At 41.2% G+C, this 20,219-nt stretch overlaps 2 protein-coding genes across 4 annotated transcripts in view; both read left to right on the top strand.

Moving 5' to 3' along the window:
- The first annotated feature begins 715 nt into the window (after positions 1–715).
- tmem209 (transmembrane protein 209) lies at positions 716–7,650 on the top strand. The gene is made up of 15 exons (XM_085437702.1): positions 716–768; positions 1,068–1,228; positions 1,319–1,377; positions 1,869–2,000; positions 2,156–2,385; positions 2,475–2,679; positions 4,345–4,520; positions 4,647–4,718; positions 4,820–4,916; positions 5,053–5,178; positions 5,381–5,478; positions 5,810–5,924; positions 6,054–6,151; positions 6,569–6,642; positions 6,848–7,650. The coding sequence occupies exons 2-15, from the start codon at positions 1,089–1,091 to the stop codon at positions 6,900–6,902; spliced, it is 1,677 nt and encodes a 558-aa protein (XP_085293828.1). The 5' UTR covers positions 716–768; positions 1,068–1,088; the 3' UTR covers positions 6,903–7,650.
- A 790-nt stretch (positions 7,651–8,440) lies between these two features.
- ahcyl2b (adenosylhomocysteinase like 2b) overlaps positions 8,441–20,219 on the top strand; it is a 52,316-nt gene continuing 40,537 nt past the window's right edge. For 2 of the 3 annotated variants that reach the window (XM_085437698.1, XM_085437699.1), the window contains exon 1: positions 8,441–8,906. In XM_085437698.1, the coding sequence (XP_085293824.1) occupies positions 8,571–8,906 (336 nt within the window). In that variant the 5' untranslated portion in view covers positions 8,441–8,570. Of the gene's footprint in view, positions 8,907–9,934; positions 10,259–20,219 lie in introns of those variants that run through there. The other variant, XM_085437700.1, reaches the window with a different exon arrangement.

The following is a 20,219-nucleotide window of genomic DNA, read 5'->3' as shown; positions in this document are numbered from 1 at the left end:
TCGCACAAACATTTTCTGCCCTGCGTCTCTCACTCTGTCTCTTAACCGCTCATCCCTAGCTGTCCCTCTGATGTAGGGTAGACCAGGGTTGGTTGTCACACTTTTTACTCCTGCATGAATTGTTGATCACTGAAACATTTTAACATGACAGTATATGGTATGGGACTGATTGTCCCTATAGTTATTAATGGGGTTTCAAGCCTTTTGTAAACCTTCCCTTTCCTTTGGATGAGGTTTTTACACTCATCCACCTTCACCACCTCTGCTCCTTGCAGTTTCACTCTTACACCTGTCTCCCTCTCGTTCAAGATATTAAATACAAATAGAATAACTTTATAACTAATAGCTTCTGTTATTAGTTAATTCGGGTTGTGTTTGTCTTTTTGTGATTATGTGTCTGTCAAAATTAGACCTTAGTTTAAGCCATTAATACCTTATTTCAACTCTACGTGAATGAAAATGGTAAAACAAGATGGGCAACGCCCCCAGTTGGCCATATTAATATCACATGTTTCAATATTTATGACCTGAAACAAACTGTGACCTTCTAAGATTAAAGCGCAATCTACTACTTTAGTCTTACAGAAAATGAACAAATAATTAATTGTGTCTGCATTAATATATATATAAGAATATAATAATATTTTATTTTTACTATTGAAATTTGAGCAGCTTTGATGCGTATATAGAAGGTACCGGAAGTGCACCCTACAACTTCCGGTGAAATACAAATCATGCAGCGCCGCATTTGTCATTCACTTTAGCGTGGTATGAATTTCTTAAATTCCCTGTGCTTTGTGTTTGTTTTGTGGTTGTATTAATGTTTGGTTCAAATGTTGTTACTTTTAACAATGAGAAGGGGCGCATAAAGTGTAACCAAGCCTCTAACTTAGAACTGTTTTAACTTGTAAGCTAGCTAACTTTAGCTAGCCCTTCCTGTTAGTATGCCGGGCTAACTAAACTATGCTATGGTACCCGTAGTCGCGAGCCAAGTACAGCTATTACTGTCACGCGGTTTTATTCCTTGCCGAGCCAGAGAACAGTTATTTCTTTATGCTTTCCCTCAGCCTGATCAGTGGGATAAAACCATGTTCACTCCGCCGAAGGAGGGGATGCCCAGCATGATAGACAGGGCGCTGAGGATGAGGAGGGAGGAGCAGGCTCGTCAGGTGGTCCTTGCCTGGGCTGTTCTAAACGTATCTCTTGCTGGCATGATTTACACTGAAATGTAAGTTACATACCTCAATGTTAAATAATGCTGTGTGCTTGGCGGTGTGGTTATGTACCCGTCTGGTTTTACTTTTTACTTTTCTATCAGGTCAGGCAAGCTGCTGAGCCGATACTACAACATTACCTACTGGCCTATCTGGTACATCGGTGAGGCTCCTCTACACTACTGCACAAACAGCAACGCAGACCTAATATACCGTATTAGGCTACGTATCAGAATTGTGTTTTGTTTCTCTGTTCAGAATAAGTCCTATTTATTCTCAGCTGTGCTTAAAGTAACATTTACAGTGTAGAAAAGTCTTAACTCATGCTTCACTTCATGTTTTGCTTCCAAGCAAACAGACTTTCTTGTAGGGTTATAATGTGTTCTTCTTATAGTTGTCCTGACTTTCTGAAATTCTTTCAGAGTTTTTCTTTGGACATTGGCTGCTTTTACAACAACTTTAAATTGTAACTTGAGAGACTTGTTTTTCATGCTGTATTTCCATTCGTTTGCACATGAGAGGAATTTTGCACGATACCATATATAATGCTGAAAAGACTCATGCCAGGAATACAGGGAAATGGCTTTTAATTTGCCACCTGCATGTTCATGCTCTGCTACAGTCTTTTATTTCGTTTTTTTTCTTCTTTTACAGAACTGGTGCTTGCCTCCCTTTTTAGCCTCAATGCTCTTTTTGACTTCTGGAAGTATTTCAAATACACAATGGCTCCGTCCACAATTGCTGTAAGCCCTGAGCAGCATCACCTTCTGGGTCTGAGAAACACAAGTGAGGCGCAAATTTATGGTTTATATTTTTCCACACCTTTTATCCAGTTCTTGCTATGTTCAAGATCCTTTGTGGCAAGTAAAGTAGCAGAAAGGAAGCCCCATCCGATCTTTAGATGAACATATGAGCCAGAGTTGGGGTTTTTTGTTTTGCAGGTATTCAGGCATCTCCGCCCCAAAAGCCAGAAAAGAAGGAAGCTCCGGCTCCAGCCCAGTCATCTCCTTTGCAGGGCCAGAGCGTGCTCAGCTTTAGTCCCTCTCGTACAGCTTCCAGCAGCCCCAAGTTCTCCCCCAGCTGTGTTCCTGGATATAGCCCCACACTCAGCAACCCATCCCCAACAAACAGTGCAGGAGGCCCCTTTTCCCCTTCTGTGTCCTTTGGAAAGGTACTTTTAACCAGGAGTGACATGAGTACACGAGAAAAAAAGAAAACTGAACTCCATTTCCTTTCCATTAACGATTCTCCTTGTTTCAGGTGCTGAACTACAGTCCACCCTCTGGCTCCTCTCCTTATCCCACTACTATTGGGTCAGCAGAAGGCTCCAGCTTGAGGGCTCGTTACCGCACACCTCCCTCAGTGTTTAACTCCCCTGGAAGCAAGGAGGACTACATGGAGGATCTAAAAAGTCTGGAGAGGTTCCTGCGAACAGAGGAGGAAAGGAGTCATCGGAGCCAGCTTGGTAGGTAGCTAAAGTAGAGTAGATCACAGAGGAAATTGTAGGTTTCATTCACGATTTTTAAAGCATGAATGAATGAATACAATTAGGCAGTTGGGTTTATGCTAACAAGCAAGGTTTGAAGTACAGCCTTGAAGGATAGTGCCTCTCTTGGACATTGTACAGATCCAAGAGTGGAAAATCCTTATTATTTGAAACTAGAGCTGGGCGATATGAGATTTTTTCATATCACGATATGTTTTTTTCATTTCAGGCGATAACTATATCTATCACGATATAAGCCAAATAACTATATTTGTAAGATTTAAATGTGCTGTTGCTCACAAGTAAAATGTGAAATAATCAGCAGCTTGTTTTTATTTAAATATTTATTTCCCATAATAAGTTCAACAGGGTAGATGTACTTAAGGAACATGAGACTTTTTCAGATAAATAAAGGCAAATATTGCAAACTACACAAAAGGCAGCAGCTAAAGCGTTTAAGTTTCAAAATAGAACAAATGAAACAGACTAAATTGTCAATTCCACTTAGAAACAAAGTATTAATTCTAAAAATAAATCTTAGTTTGTTTTACAGAAGAACAGACAAAACTGACTAACTTTTGTCAATATCAAATAAACTGAGAACTAAAAGGAAATTCTCAATCTCTCCTTGTTGTATAGCTTAGCTTTTCAAATACTTTTAACAGTTACTTTAGTCTGACAAAAGCCGAATGACGAATTAGCGCTTCCAGTCAGAGACTGAGGCTACGTCCACACGTACACGGGTATTTTTGAAAACTGAGATTTTCCGTTTTCGTTTTAAAAAATAATCCCGTCCACACATAAAGGCAGAAATGAAGGAAAACGCTGCTATAAACATGCCAAAGCAGCAGGTGGCGCTAGATTCCTAACCGTGCCGAAATGTTGGCCAATCAGAAGTCTAGAAGCCTCGGTGGGAAAAAGGAAACAAAGCTGGGGCATAGAAGCAGAACCGAGTCGTATGTGTGGAGGGACAGTAACTGTGTGTATATGTAAGCATTTAAACACTGCAGAGAGTAGAATTAACAGTATTGTAGAAATTCATTTCACCGAAACAATAACGTGGCGCACAGTGTGACGCATGCTCCAGTTTATTGTATTTCCAGACTTGCTTTCGGCACAATTTACTCTATTTTTTGTCAGACTTGAAATAGCCGAAATACCTTCACACTACGGAACTTCTATGGCTCTTCCGTTCGACAATCTCTCCGGCATTGGAACCATCATCTGTTTTCTCTTCGGTCACGCTCGGTTGATTTTTCTAGTCGGCACACTCATTTCCTCCATTACGCGCTGGCTGCTTCCCAAACAAACACACGTGCGGCGTGGCACTTGTGCTGTACGTAACAAGTCACGCGACGTGACGCTGCAGCTGTGATTGGTTCGGCTCTGCGCTACTTAATTTGGATTGGCTGACCTTTTTTTTTTTTTTTTTTTTTTTTTTTTTTTTATTTAAGAGGACAAGAGCGGCGAGGTCTATCGCGATAGCTTAATTTCTCTATCGAGTAAAAGTTATATCGCGATACATATCGTTATCGTTCTATCGCCCAGCTCTATTTGAAACTTTGGCTATAGTTAGCATGAGTATCCCCCATTCTAACATAGTAGGTCACTTCTGATGTCATGATGGCGTCATTCCCTGTGTAGGAAGTCCAGAGTCTGTGTCTCCAAGTCACAGTCCTACGTTTTGGAACTACAACCGTTCGGTGGGAGATTATGCGCAGAGCCTGAGGAAGTTCCTTTACCAGCCTGCATGCCGCTCTCAGGCGCCTTCTGCCCACAAGGATGAGACGGACCTGGGCTCCAAACAGGCTGCAGAGGAGGTCTGTGTGTCAGTATTTGTTTTTTGGGCGGGGTTTATCAGTTGAAAGATTAGCCTTTTTTTGTCTCTTCTTTAAACTATAGTTGGCTCTTTTGAAAATGTTTTCTATCTCCTTTCTGATACGTAGGTGTGGGCGAGAATCACAACCAGTCGCCCGGTTTTGGATCGCATTGATGGCTGGACAGCCAAGCTTAGAAATGTGAGTAGGGCTTCACTTGATTATCTATATATTTAATGAATTCCAGGTGTCCAGAAATATTTGATCTGAATTTTAAAAAATAATTTTATGTGTGTCTGCAGTGGATCAGTGATACTATCTTGGTCCCCTTGGTCAAAGAAATAGACTCAGTTAATAGCTTGCTCAGGAGAATGGGCTGCCCAGAGCTCCAGATAGGAGGTAAACTTCTAAAATCTGCTATTGACTGATGAGTAGTAAGGAGTTGCCTCAAAATATTTCCAAATCAATTGAAATTGACACTCTGTAGGCACTGTTATGCCAGCTACTTTACCTTTTCACTTTTTTTCTCCACCAGAGGCCAGCATAAGCAGTCTGAAACAGGCAGCAGTGACCAAAGCCTCCTCCATCCCTACTTTGAACTCTATTGTCCAATACTTGGATATCACACCCAACCAGGAGTATCTAGTGGACCGGATAAAGGGTGCGTTTAATATTAAAGCATATAGGCATTAATTGATAGATATATATATATATATATATATATATATATATAAAAAAGTCCTGTATACCTGCATCAAACTAAATAAAATGTGTTATTTTCAGCCATGAAAAATGAACACTGTGGACCTGTGATTGGACTTCACTGCATATGTGCTGTGTGTTTTATTTCTTCTTTGTGTCAGAGCTGGCTCACAGCGGTTGTATGAGCTCCTTTCGCTGGAACGGTGGTGGTGACCTGAAGAACAGGAAATGGGATACAGACCTTCCTACTGACTGTGCTGTGAGTGTACATGACCACACCCAGCGATATCCACACAGACATAATGAGCAGCAATTATTTATTTATTATGTGCATTTAATAAATGTCACATGTGAGTATACTCAAAATGTGTTTAAATTGCTCCAGTGTTCAGTTCTCATCATATAAATGATTTTTTAATGCTTCTAAAGGACAAGGATGGGGTGTGAATGAGCTAAAAAGTAAATGTCAGTAGCAAAGGTTGGAATAATTACCGTAATTGTTCTACTCGTCAGATCAAAGCGACCTTGCTCTTTTACTGCACACGCTGTGGCTCAGTTGTGTCACAATAACTACGTGTCTGTCTCCTCAGATCCTCATGCATGTGTTTTGCACATACCTGGACTCCAGGCTGCCTCCGCACCCAAAGTACCCAGATGGGAAGACTTTCACTTCTCAACATTTTAGCCACACCCCGGACAAACCTGGTGAGCACAACATTAGATAGGATTTGAAGAATAGTACTTAAAGACTTAAGATGGCCACTGTTTGATCCTCCTTGAAATCCAGCATTGCTTTTTTTTTCTTTTGTGTCACCTTTTTGTATTAACTCATAGATGTTACCAAGGAGAACCTCTTCTGCATTCATCAAAGCAGCACCACTCCTCCTCACTACCAGCTCATCTACCAAGGACATGTCTACAGTCTTCCCAAGGTTCTCACTCCTTTTTATTTTCTTCTTTTTTTTTAGGAATGCACCAGTTGTAAAATTGTTGGCCATTTGTAGGCAGTGTTTAAATTAACAATGTAGCCAATAATTTTGCGGTTGTTACATATTCCTCTGTTTTCCCAAGGAAACATTAAAATCTCCTTCATGGAGGATAACTTAAAATACTAATGCCATTATCACATTATCAAATGTTGGGATGCTGAATAAAATGATTTGCAAATCAAAAACCCATGTTTTATTCATAAAAGAATAACTCTTGTTACTTTAAATCCATGGGCCTTCCTCGTCCTAGAGAAAGAGCCAGCATGTAACGGGCGTATCGTTCAGTAACATTTGAGGTTTTCTTGCTTGTTTGTAACACTTTATTGCGCTGATGTGAACCTATGTTGATTTCGGTTACAGGGCAGGAACAACCTGTTCCACACAATCCTCATGTTCCTCTATGTTATTAAGACCAAGGAGTCAGGGATGCTGGGGTGAGTGTTTCTCTTTATTCAAAGCTAGTTGGATTTTAATCTCCAACGTGAACAGAGCCATTAGAAAGAATCATGAAATGATTCATTTTCCCGATAGAAATGATGCACTAAAGTTCAGATTTAAGATAGACTTTTATTTATTTTAAGTGACTACTTTGACCTTGTCTTGTGTACTGTGGTTAAATTGTTCTCATATTCTCCTCAGGAGAGTGAATCTGGGCCTCTCAGGTGTGAACATCCTGTGGATATTTGAGGACTGAGGCGTCATCCTCAAATATTAAGTTACAAGGGAACTCCAAGTGGATTTGAGGACATGTGTGTCCCCTTTCTGGTGGACATGAGCAAAAAAAAAAAACACAACAGCAAACAAACAGCACACAAGACTTCAGTTAGAGTAGATGCATGTTCTTTGAACATTTTGATGATTGACAGCCTGCTGTGTTTTCATTTGCATTTTTAGAGACATGTTTCTTTTTCACCACAGAGTGCTTATGATACAACAAAGAGCTGTATTTTTTAACAGTGTTTGGAGTTTCTGATTTTTTACTTTAAGAATGTACCCGCATGGCAGCCTTGTAAATAATATACCTCAGATTTATCTGGTGGACAGCAAGGGCTTAGACCCATCAGCTTGAATGTAAATAGCAACTTTTTGTCGCTTTCCCCGCCTGTCCTGTTGTAGTTTAGAATGCAATAATCGGATTATTCCTGGCATGCGCTTGAATTACTGGGGAGGGGAAAAAAAGACCAGTGGATATTGCAGCTATGCTGAAAGCAGTTGTACGTATATGTACAGCTGCGGAAATGCTGCACATACATGTACAACTTTTGAACTATGTGTGATGGAGAGATGAAAAGCCTTCAAGTCACCAACGTCTGTTTCTGTGAATATTTCTTTTCCTTAGATTTTATACCACCCTCTACATGTTTGTTTGTTTTCGATAAAGCTGTTTTACAAGTGTCAAACGAGACTTGGAAATTAAATTGAAATATTAATTATAGAAAACACTTGTTTCTTCATTTCCTTGAACTGTACGCAGTGTGCTTGAGATCTGTTTTTTTTAAATATCTTAGGCATCCACTTGGTGGCAGTGCAGCTCCTTATTTGTGATTTGACCTTCGTCTTGTACCCGTCTTATGTACCACCGCATTATGTGATGCAGTATATTGACTAGAGTATTGATAAACACTCTGGTACACACAGAGTGTAATAGCGCAGCCTGCTCTTGCTTACTTTGACAAAACAAGTAAAATGGTAAATGGCCTGTAATTGTATAGCGCTTTACTAGTCCCTAAAGACCCCAAAGCGCTTTACGCATCCAGTCATGCACCCATTCACACACTGGTGATGGCAAGCTACATTGTAGCCACAGCCACCCTGGGGCGCACTGACAGAGGCAAGGCTGCCGAACACTGGCGCAACCGGGCCCTCTGACCACCACCAGTAGTGGATTTTGTACGTTGTAAATATTTTATTTTAGAAAGAAATTTGATTATTTTTCACAAAAAAGATCTAAGTGTGCATTTTATGAGATTGTCTCTTGAAACCGCATTATCTGCAAAGCTCACGTTTGTTATGTAGTTTATTGTCGTCCTCTTTTTATTAAAAACTGCATTTCCCAGAGTGTATTTAACAACCCGGCTATCTCTATTGGGAAATGTGGTCTCAATGTCTATTAGGACTCTCTTTTTAGCTAATTTAAATGTATTATAATAATAAGTAACGATATTGTTCTTTTGCTGCATGTATTGACGTCGAATAAAACGTTACTCATGAACGAATAAGTGGTGTGAGAAGTGTCCTGTGGGCCATTGAGCTACTTAGTGGAACTACAAGAGCCACAATGCATTTGGCCGTCGTGGCTCCTCCGCTCACATCCGCTTGACTCGCTATCGTGCTGGAAAAAGGACTTTGAGAAACTGCAGCGATGTCAGTCCAGGTTGTGGCAGCGAAAATGGCAGAGGTCGAACTCAAAGACGTCCCCACCGGCAAAGACCTGCCGGCTGAATCCCCGGTGACACCCACGTCGGAAGGCAAGAACCTCCCCAGAAACGACCCGCACGAGGCCGGTTCCGCGGCTGCCGTGTCCCCTATCGCGGAGCCTTCCGCGAAAGCCGGGGAAGGAGGCACGGGCTTGCTCACCCCAAACCCGGCGAAGATGCCTCAAGCGTCGTCTATGAAACGCTCGGACCCGCAGCAGAACGGCGGGGAGGCGTTTGTCAACCGGGACGGAACCGTTGCCGAGGCTCCTCGCATGAAAAAGGTAAGACAGGCGGCATTTTTCTCCCCTACACATAAGTGCTTTTGTATATCTCGCTGTTGCTGGACCACCACTGAGGACCTCGCCGCAGCGCGAGCTTGCTGGGAAAGCTGGCATTGTGTGACGATGCTAACAGGCTAGCTGGCACCAAAGCTGAATCGGCGGCGGCCGTTGACGGTTTAAATGATGCTTTTCACTGCTTATAACACAAGGGAAGGAATGTTATTCTTTTTCTCATACCCGTTTTCACTAAGGCTGACATTTAAGTGAAATATTTAGGACTCAGGAGGTGGGCGACAGTATCCAACTGTTCTCACAAGTTGTGCTGATACTGGGTATTTAAAAGCTCTCTCATAGCATGAGGTCCCACATGCTTTTGTAGGTTTGTGTATATTTGTGTCACATTATCTTGAGCATAAACGTGACAAACGCAAAACACAGACCGCTTACATTTTTCGGATATGGTCTTTTCAGTCATAGTTTAATTGTGGCACATCTTTCTTATTTTTGAAGAAGCTCTGATTATTGACACTTGGGTGTCCTTCTGTGGAACTTCATGACCCTTGCTTGACCTCAGATTATTATGTTAAAACTATTCACAGTTCACTGCCTGTAAAACAGACATGCCGTTTTAGTTTAGTCAAATTTATGCAGGTGTGTGGTCTAACTTGGCTGTAACAGTAGTCAGTGATGTGTAACCCCTGTGACCTGGTTTATAAAAATAAACCTCTTTGAGTCTGTAACACCTATAATTGATACCGTAGGTGGATTTAGGCACTGTTTAGCTGTGGTTGTCTTATCGCTCTGCTCCTTACAAGGTCTTTTTTAGGACAGAAGAAGGGCAACGTTCAAGGAAAGGACATTTTTTTTATTTGATAAGAAAATGATTGCAAGAGCTTTATTAACAGTTGCATATCCTGTTATCTTTGTAGTGGACTTTATAAGTAGTGGTCAGCTGTTGCACTAATACACATGCCACTTTAGTGTTTTGTTTTTTTTGGCTTCAGAAAGCCTAGAAATTGGGTGAAACCCGGTGAAAGGACAAGTCGGGTGGGATGCACTCCCCACCCACACCCTGTACTACGTCAGTGATCCTATCCTATTAAACCAAACCCCGAAGGAAACCCAGCTTAAAGACCCTTTAGCCAAATGTTTGGTAGTAACGTGAGAGAATGGAGTGCACAGCACAGAGCAGATGGCTTCAAGTACCTCAGACTGTCAAAGCGAGCCGGCATCTAGAAGAGAATGAGCAGTCGGAAACACCGGGCTTGCAGGGGGAAGCGCAGCCAGAGCTATGGGAAAGCAACAGCCGCATCTGTGCTACTGAGGAGGCCAAGTTTGAATGCAGGTGCAAGGTACAGACTGTTGATTAAGGGGAGAAGTAGTTGTGAAAATTTACTTAAAATAGTGCTTTTTAAAAATTTTTTTATTTGAAAGTAAACATTTTGGTCACACTTGTTAACTCTTTACCAATATTTCCTTCAAATATCAGTGCAGGCACTCTATTAAATATCTGATCATTATATGTTGATCTTTATATCCTGTTGTTATGGCTTAGCTTGTGTGATTAAAATGTATGTCTGTCTTTGAATTTTCATTGCAAGTGTGTTGTCTTGTTTCAAGTTCATGGGATGCAGAGAGTCCAGAAAGCTTGAGTTGAGGATGAACGCCATCCTGAACACTTTTAGGGCTGAAGTCTGCCTGTTATGTAAATTTCTGCAGTGTGTTGGAACTGTATTGGTCTGATCAACTGTTTTTCAGTATTTTTGTTTATTCACAGAAGGTTGCCTGCAGCCTATTTATAGATGAAGTATAGCAGGAGTAATGGTACTGCATTATAGATTTATATGACCACAGCCTGGCCTCGAGCATCTGCTGAACTGTCCTTCCCCAGTTGCAGTAAAAGCTAAGTGAAGCACTGGGGACGATGATGCAAGTACGCAGCCAGGCAGGGCAGTGGTGTTGACTGACTGGCTGGATGGCTGGCTGGCTGGCTTTTAATCCTTGCCTCTATCATGTCACCACATGAGGGGATTAAAAGGCCAGCTTGCTGTTGTAGGTGAGCCCAGATGTAAGCTTTCTGAGTCAGTGATGAGTGTGATTGTAACCCGTCCAGCTTGGCTTGAATATCTCCAGCCTCTGGGAAGTTCTGGGTGAAGGCTCCAGCTGCGGAGTACTTCAAGAAGCGGGCCTAGCTGCTATCACGTTTGCTGTGCGAGACTCGTGTGGCAGGCAGACATTTTTGTAGCTGCATACTTGGTCAGTAGTGTCACCTGCCTGATTTGGCAGGGATTGCACTTCCTAACAGGTTTATGGGAAGCATGCATAGTGATGTTATTACCGTATTTCCCGGACTACAAAGCGCACCTGAATATTAGCCGCACAAGCTAAAATCAGGGGAAAATCCTGTTTTGTACATACATTAGCCGCACCTGACTAAAAGCCGCAGGTGTTTCAATGTTGACTTATCATATGTAAGAGAATATGCACAAAGGGAATTGTCAGGAAAGAGATGGCTGTTTGGAGACACACCCCTTTTATTAATATTTTGAATAACAAGTTATGGGTACATATTTGCATAACTTTTTAGGTATATGTACAAGTAGCGGTAATGGAACGAAACATGTACTGTGCTTCATAAATGAGTAACAAATGTAGTACATAACAATAACCTACAGCACACCAGAAAAATGGATCCGGACTACCTTTTAGGCTCAGGTGCAGTGACACGGCTTTAACAAGAAGAAAAGTCAGTCATTCACCACCATCTTTCTCTTCTTCCTGCGCACTAAAACCACCAAAGTCCTCTTCTCCAGTGTCGGATACGAACAGGCTCAGGATGGCTTCGTCATCCACTCTCAGCTTCTTTCCTTTGTTGTCACTTTCAAAACCAAACAAATCCTCGTTGTCAGTGTCAGTGTCGAACACCCTCAGAAGGGCCGTGGCGGTGTCCTCCTCTCCATCATGCAGCAGTCCAGCCCTTCGAAATCCATTGGTGATCATGGATGTTTTCAAACTTTTCCACGCTGTCAGATTCCACTGGTGGAGTTGAGCATAACTTGCTTTTCGCAAGTTTATCGGCGCTCATCATCCACGTCTCCTGCTGAACGGGTAGCGCTACTTTGAAGTTTGTTTTTCGCGCTACTTGTACAACACTATGTTGCCTGGCGGATGGACATGTGACCAACATACCACTCTTGAACCCCGATACTGTGTGTCAGATCACATGCCCTTCCGCCAGGCAACGTAATGCCGTACAACAGCGGAACAAATAAAACAAATAGTCTTACGATATGACAAAAATCATGGACAATCCATAGAAAAGCCGCACTTGACTAAAAGCCGCAGGGTTCAAAGCTTGTGCAAAAAGTAGCGGCTTATAGCCCGACAATTACGGTAAATGATTTCACAGAACAGCAGGATCTACCAGGAACATTCCTCTCTGTTGTAATGTTATATCACCTACTAAGCTGATGTTCCTGGTAGTGCTCACTGGTTAACAGGCTTAGTGACATGTGGCTCAGGACGAAAACAATTTTGAAGGTGGGGTTGTGTTTCACAAGAGTCAAAAATCAGCCCAAGTTGTTGTTGCCACGTGTTGATGGTGCTATAGGTTTCCACTCTAATGCCACTCATTAACTCATTAATTGTAACTATATTTACACCAGCTTGCTCTGTAAAAGGCACTATTGTTGTGATCAGTTTCATGCAGGTGTCAATATGGTGAGATGAAGCAGGGAGCTAGTACGATGTGCTGAAGCCAGCTGAGCTAAAGATTGCGCAGCCTGTTTCCTCATCAGTTCCTTCCATGCTCTCGTGATTGTTCCAAGTCATCTGGTGAAGGATATGAGGTGGCTGCTCTGTGGTTTCTCAGCGTGGCCATCTTCATGCAAGCACATTGATCTTCATCTCCCCGTGACTGTTCTCAGCTACAAAGGCGAATGTGTCACTGTCCTTCCCCTGCGCCCTCTGATTGGTGAGTCACCTCAGCAACTGAGCTGGTCTGTGTGTGGGGGAGTGCCTGCATTGTGGTGATCACATGCACTTCCTAAGGGATAGAAGTTGAATTATGTCCTACCCCTACTTTTGTATTCATCAAATAGATTATAGGAATAAATATATTTATTCAAGTCCCCTCTTCAGATAAACTTGTAGACCCTGACAGATAAAATTTTTTTGAGATAGATATTTAGTTATTTAAATATCTAATATCGGACAATTTTTATTAAATTTTTTGAAACGCACAAAAACACAAACAGATTTCCCTAACATTTTGTTGTGCGTGTTATTTATGAGTCACTATTAAGATAACATAACAATGCAGTTTTATTGTCAAAGGTCAAGGGTTACAATATGCTCTGCTCGACTCTGCTGGTTGTATTTGTGGCGCGCGCGCGCGCACACACACACACACACACACACACACACACGTGTACATCTTTCTCACATCTATTTTATTACTTAATTTTTATATTTTGACTGCTATAAATACCAGTACCAATATATCGGTAAGGAGCTAATATCGGCCTATACATGGGCCCCACTGATATACTGGCTAGACTCTTGGCTCAGACCTTATTGAGCTCATTGCCAACTCTATTCTTTTTGGACTCTAGTAGAATGAGTCAAAGTTCAAAATAATCCTTATTTATCTTATACTGGGCCATGGTGCAGCACATCAATTTGCCAACCTTCTTCTGATTGGCTCTCCCTCCAAAACAGAAGGTTTGAAAGTAGGGCTGATGTGCTCACAGCTATCTCTCTGACTTCATACTGAGCCGAATGTTGAAACAGAATCTGACCCTTAATATTTAGAGCAGTCTGAAGCCTGTGGTTACTTGAACACACCTTGACCTTATTATCTGAAACTTTGGGCATGTTTAATATGAGCATCTTGAAAGGCGCTTCATAAATACAGTTTTACTTTTTGCTGGCGACTCCTTAAAAGAAAACTGTTATGGTTCCACTTTGACATGAACTATTGAGTCTTGAATTTAATACAAATTAATTGCTATAATTATCTTTTTGTTGGCTAGCACGTCTCTACTACAGATACAGCACAAAGAGCCGTATTTCTACTGTCATTTTTATATCTGTCTAACAACGTGACAGCTTCCTAGCTTCACAAGTGCCTTTAAATGCTGATTTGGAAACTCTATGACAGGACTAAAAAGCTCACAGGAGTTGTGAGGTCCCAGCAAGCTTTAACGCATTGTCAGAGGTCACCGGAGAAGCATTAAGAATGATCGACAGCCCGTGCCCAGACCTTGAACCTCATGGTAGTTTGAAGGCTTGCCTTAGTGGGAAAGTTCCTGGCCCCTTTTTAAGACAGTAGAGTGGACTGTCTTAAAAAGAACAAACCCAGTTGTAAGGAGTGGTGGAGAGGCCCAGGCAGGCCTGCATGGGATCCACTAGTTAATCAGACCTGGGTAGAGCTTTAATGGCTGTAGTAAGTGGTTGGGGTTTTAATGTGTGTGTTTGAGTGCATAGCTTGAATGTAAATGATTGATTAATCAGTTAGTCACTGGTAAGCCTGATTGGTTGTATGTGTATGTAATACTAACATAAAAGATCAAAGAGCTATATCTGTGGATTACTGTGAAATACTTCCAGGCAAGAGACCAAGTAATATATCTCAAAATAAATGCTTATAGGAACTGAATGGTACTGTTGTGTGATTTGGCAAGTCTGAACTGCCTCTTCCACTCATGGTAGAGGGTGTATATTTGGCCAGCTTTGCCCTCAGTGCACTTAGCTGAGGTTTATCGCTCTTTTTAATGGCCTATGAGTGAAACCCCCGGATTTATCTGATCTTTCTCTGGTGCTCTCACTCTCCTCTTGCTCAAATTACCATGTCACACCACTTTTTATTTTTGCTCCATCTCCCCTCTGGTTCTGCTCAGGCTGTGTGCCTCATGTCAGCCTGCTCAACAATACTTTCCAAACAGTGGATCAGCAGACTTCTTAAAATAACCCCCAAAACAGTCTGAGTTACAAACTACCCACACCGCAGGATACCGCTTCCTCTGTCGTTTTTTATTATTTAGCTTTCACGCCGTGTCTCACTTTCTCACAGTCTTGGTGTTCCCGTACAGCACAAGACCTTTTCCCAGCGCGAATCCCAGCACCACTATGTGTGAGATCATGCCTGCCTAACCATCTTTATCCATGGCACTCGGGCCAAATCAGGAAATGGACTGTTAGTACTTTACACCAGTTACAGTTTCTCTCGCTCCAAGTTGCCAAATAGTTAGCCCTTCATCGCTGTCCAGATTGGTCGTTGTAGCGGCTGCTCTGCTGTAGGGCTGCATGCATGGATGGATAAAATAAGAATCAGAATTTTCACACTGAAAAGGTGGTCACGTGGTCAACATATTTGTTACAATATTCTCAACACTAAATAAAACTAACCAGCAGCCTGGTCATTAAATCCCAGTTGTTCAATTGATAAATAATGGCTGCTTTCATTATGTAATGCATTAAAGTAAAATGCCACAACCAGCTTTATTTATATAGTGTTTTATTCACGTATGAATACACACAACTCTTGCTGTACTTCCATTAACTGTGGACTGGCTGAGAGGTGAAGTCAAGCAAACATTAGACAAAACTGTGAGCTGTAATAAATATAATAGAGTGGGCATAATGTAAAAATCTTTATAAACAGTTAGTCCTGAGGTCTTCTCCATACCCACACTCACATACTTGCTTTTGGGAAAAATGATTACAGAATCAACTAATTTGGATTATTGTTTTTCACGAATGTGGCAAAGCTGTCCAGGCTGAGGAACCTAAATGAAGCAACCAGTTGAAAGATGCCTTGCAGCCTCTGAATTTGGGGCAGAGACCAGAAGAAAAAAGAATATGCTCAAGGTGCACTCTTCCCCAGTAAAGTAACAAATTGAACCCTTAACATCTACTAGTTTTTGGCCCTCTAGCAATGCTGAATGGTATTATGTAGTACTGTCATGAAGTAGGTAGTATTACTTTTCTTTGTAATCTAGCAACAGCCATCAACATAGAAGAAATAACTAGGTTCACTACCTAGAGGCATTGTTAAAGATTCAGTGTATCTACAGCCACATAGAAAGAGAATCTGTGAATGCGTTCTTTGTTTCTATTGGCAGTCCCTCAATGGATACCTGTTCTGCGGGCAGTGGCTACACTGCTTGATAGAACTATGCGGTTGTACAGCCAACATTTGGTAGGGACACAGGCTGCTTATGGTCTTATGGGTAAAAGATGGTTTTGTGGTGGTTGTGTGGACAGCTTTGCAGACCATCGTTTACGCGTTGTAGGTGTTTATGATCAGCGGTGGCCGGATCACAAACTGTGTGATACTTTAGCTTGTGCCGTTGGTCCTTCAGCCAGCTGCGGGGAAGGGCAACCTAATAACATATAAAGAGCTGAAGCGAAATCAAGCGTAAGCTTCTGGGTTTATTTGTGCAATTTGCTAACATACTTCCTCTTTGTTGTAAAGTAAATCTGGTTTGGCACAGGAAAATTCCAGCCTATTGTGAGGCTGGTGGTAGCACAAAAATACAAATTATAGGCCAACAATCCAAATGCTGTCGGTGTCTCTGGTTATTATAAAGAATAAACACAATAGATAAACACAATGGATGTCTAATGTTTCTTTAATGGAAAGGGGAACTAATTGGCAAGTGAAAACTAAACAAATTGCAGCACTTAAAGTTCCTGAATGGGACAGCACTCTCTGCCAAGTTTGAAACTTCCCACCATCTTACAGGCACAAAAGTTTGCCCACCTGTATAAGAGAGCCATTCAGCTGTGCCTGTATGTGATGCAGTGCCTGCTGGTGAAATGGCAGTATTTTGCACCCTGGGATGAGAACACATTATCAGGGTAGACTGTCTGTGACATTTTAGCACAGTGGTTATACAGGGTTACCTTGGCATTAAGGGTCAGCTGTCAGATTGGGGAGGGAAAAAAAAAATCACTGATCGCTTGCATTTTACCTCCCAGTCTCCTGCTGTTCTTACAGCACACATTCATTTCTAAATTAGGTTGCACCTACATGTATCACCTTCCACTGGCACATGATGCTGACTTTACTGGCCTTGACATCTAGTGCTCAGTAGATGGGATCTGAACGCCTGTCGTGGACAATTCATGAAGGTTTTCCCCTTTTCTTGCCTGTGGGTCTGGTTTGAGACTGGCACTTTAAGAGTCTTTGCATCCCTCCTAATGAGTGTACCACCCACACATACACATCTGCAACTCCCCAGTTGAAACTCATTTCCTGCCTTGTCATCCCAGCTTGGTATCACTGAGCATGTACAGCTGATTGAGTTACACATCTTTCCATCAATAGGCTTTTTACAAGCCTCAGATCCTTGGCACAGAGGAGTGAACATAATGAAGGGAAAAGAAGAGCACTCACTTTTCCTGGAACCCATGTTCATAAACAACCAGCATAGTGTGAAATTTTAAACCCCTTACTTTAGTTACTGTTGAACCAGCGAGGGAGCCCAGGCTTTTTGTTTGTGTGTGTGTGTGTATGTGCGACCTCCAGCCTACAATGCTGAGTACACATGAGAATCTGTGGACATTAACAGACAAGTCGCCAAGCATGAGAAGAAAATGGTGTTGGGCTGTGCTTGTTTCAATTTCCCCATACGATATAAATTATGCAAGGTTCTTGTGGCTCTGGAAAACAGAAATCTGTAATATTGTCGACTATGTAAATGTTCTTACTTATGGTTCTAACTTTAACACTGCAGTCAGTCACATACAAGTAAAACTGTAACAGAACAAACACCATGTTAGACACTTTGTAACACCTATAATTGTATGTTTTCAAAATTACACCACAGGGGCATGCTGGATAATGTTGGCTAGACAAAAACAACCTGTTAGGAGCTGAGAGAGGCTTCATCACTAAATTTGGGAGCTTTCTATGCTGTATGATTTAGTTAGTTTTAAAGAGAAGGGGGGGGGGGGGGGGGAGGCAAACTAACAATATAAACATTGAATCCAAGAGTCTGTTTTTGTTATTTAGTGTTTTTATTTTGTTATTTTTATTTTAATTCTGTTATAAGAAGCAGTAGTATAAGGAACTGTAGTGGTTTAAAAAAAAATGTCCGAGTCACCTGTCGTTTCTTGATATATTATTGCAAGAAAGCCAGACTTTCTTGTCACCTTCAAAGAGATATTGAGCAATTGTTCTTTGTTTGCACATTAGCTACTTTTTCGCTGAGTTTCAGATGACAATTCTCATTGGAATTTTTTTGTCTGTCTTTAAGCCACTTAACACTGACCCATGAATCATTCAAGCATAAAAAAGGAACCTAACTCAAGGGATGAACCATTGTTGTCTACACATAATTGACAAAACACTTCACTTGTTCCAGTTCTTTAACTGAAAATACCAAAGATGAAAACGTTTGACAGGCATAAAGTAGTATTTTGCACCAACAAGGTGGTTCCCAAAAAGCTGTTGTTCAAAAACTTGGCGTATCTTGCCATGGAGGGCAGAACTATCTGAGATCTGGTCATTTAGTTGATCAAGCTGCTCTTTATTGAATGCTCGTCAGAAATGGTCTTAGCTGAAGGGTGTCTGTGAACAAGCCATTTTTAATGAAGGGAAACTGAGAAAAGACACAAAGGTATACCAAATTACCCTGGAACTGGACTGAAAATCAGTGGCAGCAGTTCTTGTGGAGTGATGAATCCAGATTTTTGAACGTTTTGGTTCAAATCATCATTAATATGTACAGCAGAGATCAGGAAAGTGGTATAACAGCGAATGTCTATAGATGCTTGATTTTTCACCATGACAGTGATTCCAAACAAACTGTCTATGCTGGGTAGAAAAATGTACCATCAGTGATGGATTGGCCTCAGCAAAGCCCAGACCTCACCATTATTGAAGCAGCGTGGGATCTTAGAAGAAAGCTTTCTAAGAGAGTTCAGGCTGTGCCGAAGAACCCAGGCATGCTTAAAGACATGAAACCACTACTTCCCTTTAATTTTCTGTTGATTCTGTGAAAATATTGTTATTTTGCTGATCATACAGTAATATCAAAATGAAAATCTCCTTTTGTTACAGCACTAATTTAAACTAACAAAAACAAAATAAGTAGTGTACATTTCTGGTTGCACCTCCCAGCAATACAGCGAATGCTCTGTGCTTGAGCATTGCAAGTGAACAAAGGAACAACATTGTGCTCAAAAAGTGCTGCCTCACAAAAGGCCTTCACAAAGCCTGAAATGAGCCCCTACACACCCATCTGTCTATCCAGCTTCCTATTAGTTAGACAAAACCACCAACTCTTGGCAGAGAGAGACAATGGCTGCTAAAGCTTGAATCACCTTGGAGCTGGATAATGGATGTATAAATCCACTTCTAGATGTACACTTTATTACATTTGAGCTAAGGAAATTTCATTGATATGAGCAGAAGTAATGTTCTTTACTTAGTTAAGTCAGGCACATCATGTAAAGATGGTATTGCTAACAAACTGCTGTTTGAATAGTACTGTTTGAACAGACAGCCCTCTTCACAGTTGTGTTTTAGTATTTGATTTGTGGTCTTTTAGCAATCATTGACTAAAATGGCAAAACTCCAGGGTGTAAAACCCAAACAATAAGCTGAATGATGCTAAAATGTTACCTATAGCTCAGGGAAACTAGAGTCATATGATAATTATTTGCATAGGCGATATATGTGGAAAAAACCTCCTTCTTAGAGTAGCTTTAAACACCAGCTTTCCTCATATTTCATGTTGTTTGCTGCTGTGCAGGTTTTGTTGTTAGTCGGATTAATTTATAAAGACAAATCCAGCCTAATAACCAATGAAGAAATTGCTCCACAATCCTAATTAAACATAGATCATCGACCCCCATAATGGGTTTATTCAAAAATAGAGCAGCACCACCCCCTACTGTGTGCTTTTGATGTAATTATACCTTCCCCACAGGGAGCTGCTGCTATTTTTAGCATTTCAAAAAGAGGGAAGACAAAACACAAACACACATTTCCAGAGACAAATCACTTAATTTTTGAGATTTGTTGTGGCATATTCTAAAAGTGTGTGGTGTTGCTTTCAAGCTCGTGGAAAAAATTATTATATATAATTACTTAATTGATTTTTGGTTAATGTTAAATTATGTTTCTTTCTAATGGTGGCATTTATCGACCCTGCAGTGGCTTAAAAAAAGTAGACTGGAGATGGATCTGTATAAAGGCAGCAGATACAGGTTGCTCTTCAATTTGCTAAAAAGGCCACAGACACAGTTTTGATGCATCACTTAAGATAAGATAAGATAAGATAAGATAAGATAGAACTTTAT

The sequence above is a fragment of the Copadichromis virginalis genome, linkage group LG17, assembly GCF_057382275.1.
Source record: "Copadichromis virginalis isolate Kocher_CV1m ecotype Utaka linkage group LG17, C_Virginalis_male_GT1.1, whole genome shotgun sequence".
Classification (NCBI taxonomy): Eukaryota; Metazoa; Chordata; class Actinopteri; order Cichliformes; family Cichlidae; genus Copadichromis; species Copadichromis virginalis.
Note: the sequence above shows the minus strand (reverse complement) of the source record. Positions and strands in the feature narration are given on the sequence as shown.

Bases quoted from the DNA above. Each gene is read 5' to 3' on its own strand.
- tmem209 (XM_085437702.1), top strand. From the start codon at position 1,089: ATGTTCACTCCGCCGAAGGAGGGGATGCCCAGCATGATAGACAGGGCG. The intron at 4,719-4,819 runs GTGAGTAGGGCT...GTGTGTCTGCAG, and splicing joins GGACAGCCAAGCTTAGAAAT to TGGATCAGTGATACTATCTT. The intron at 5,479-5,809 runs GTGAGTGTACAT...CTGTCTCCTCAG, and splicing joins ACCTTCCTACTGACTGTGCT to ATCCTCATGCATGTGTTTTG.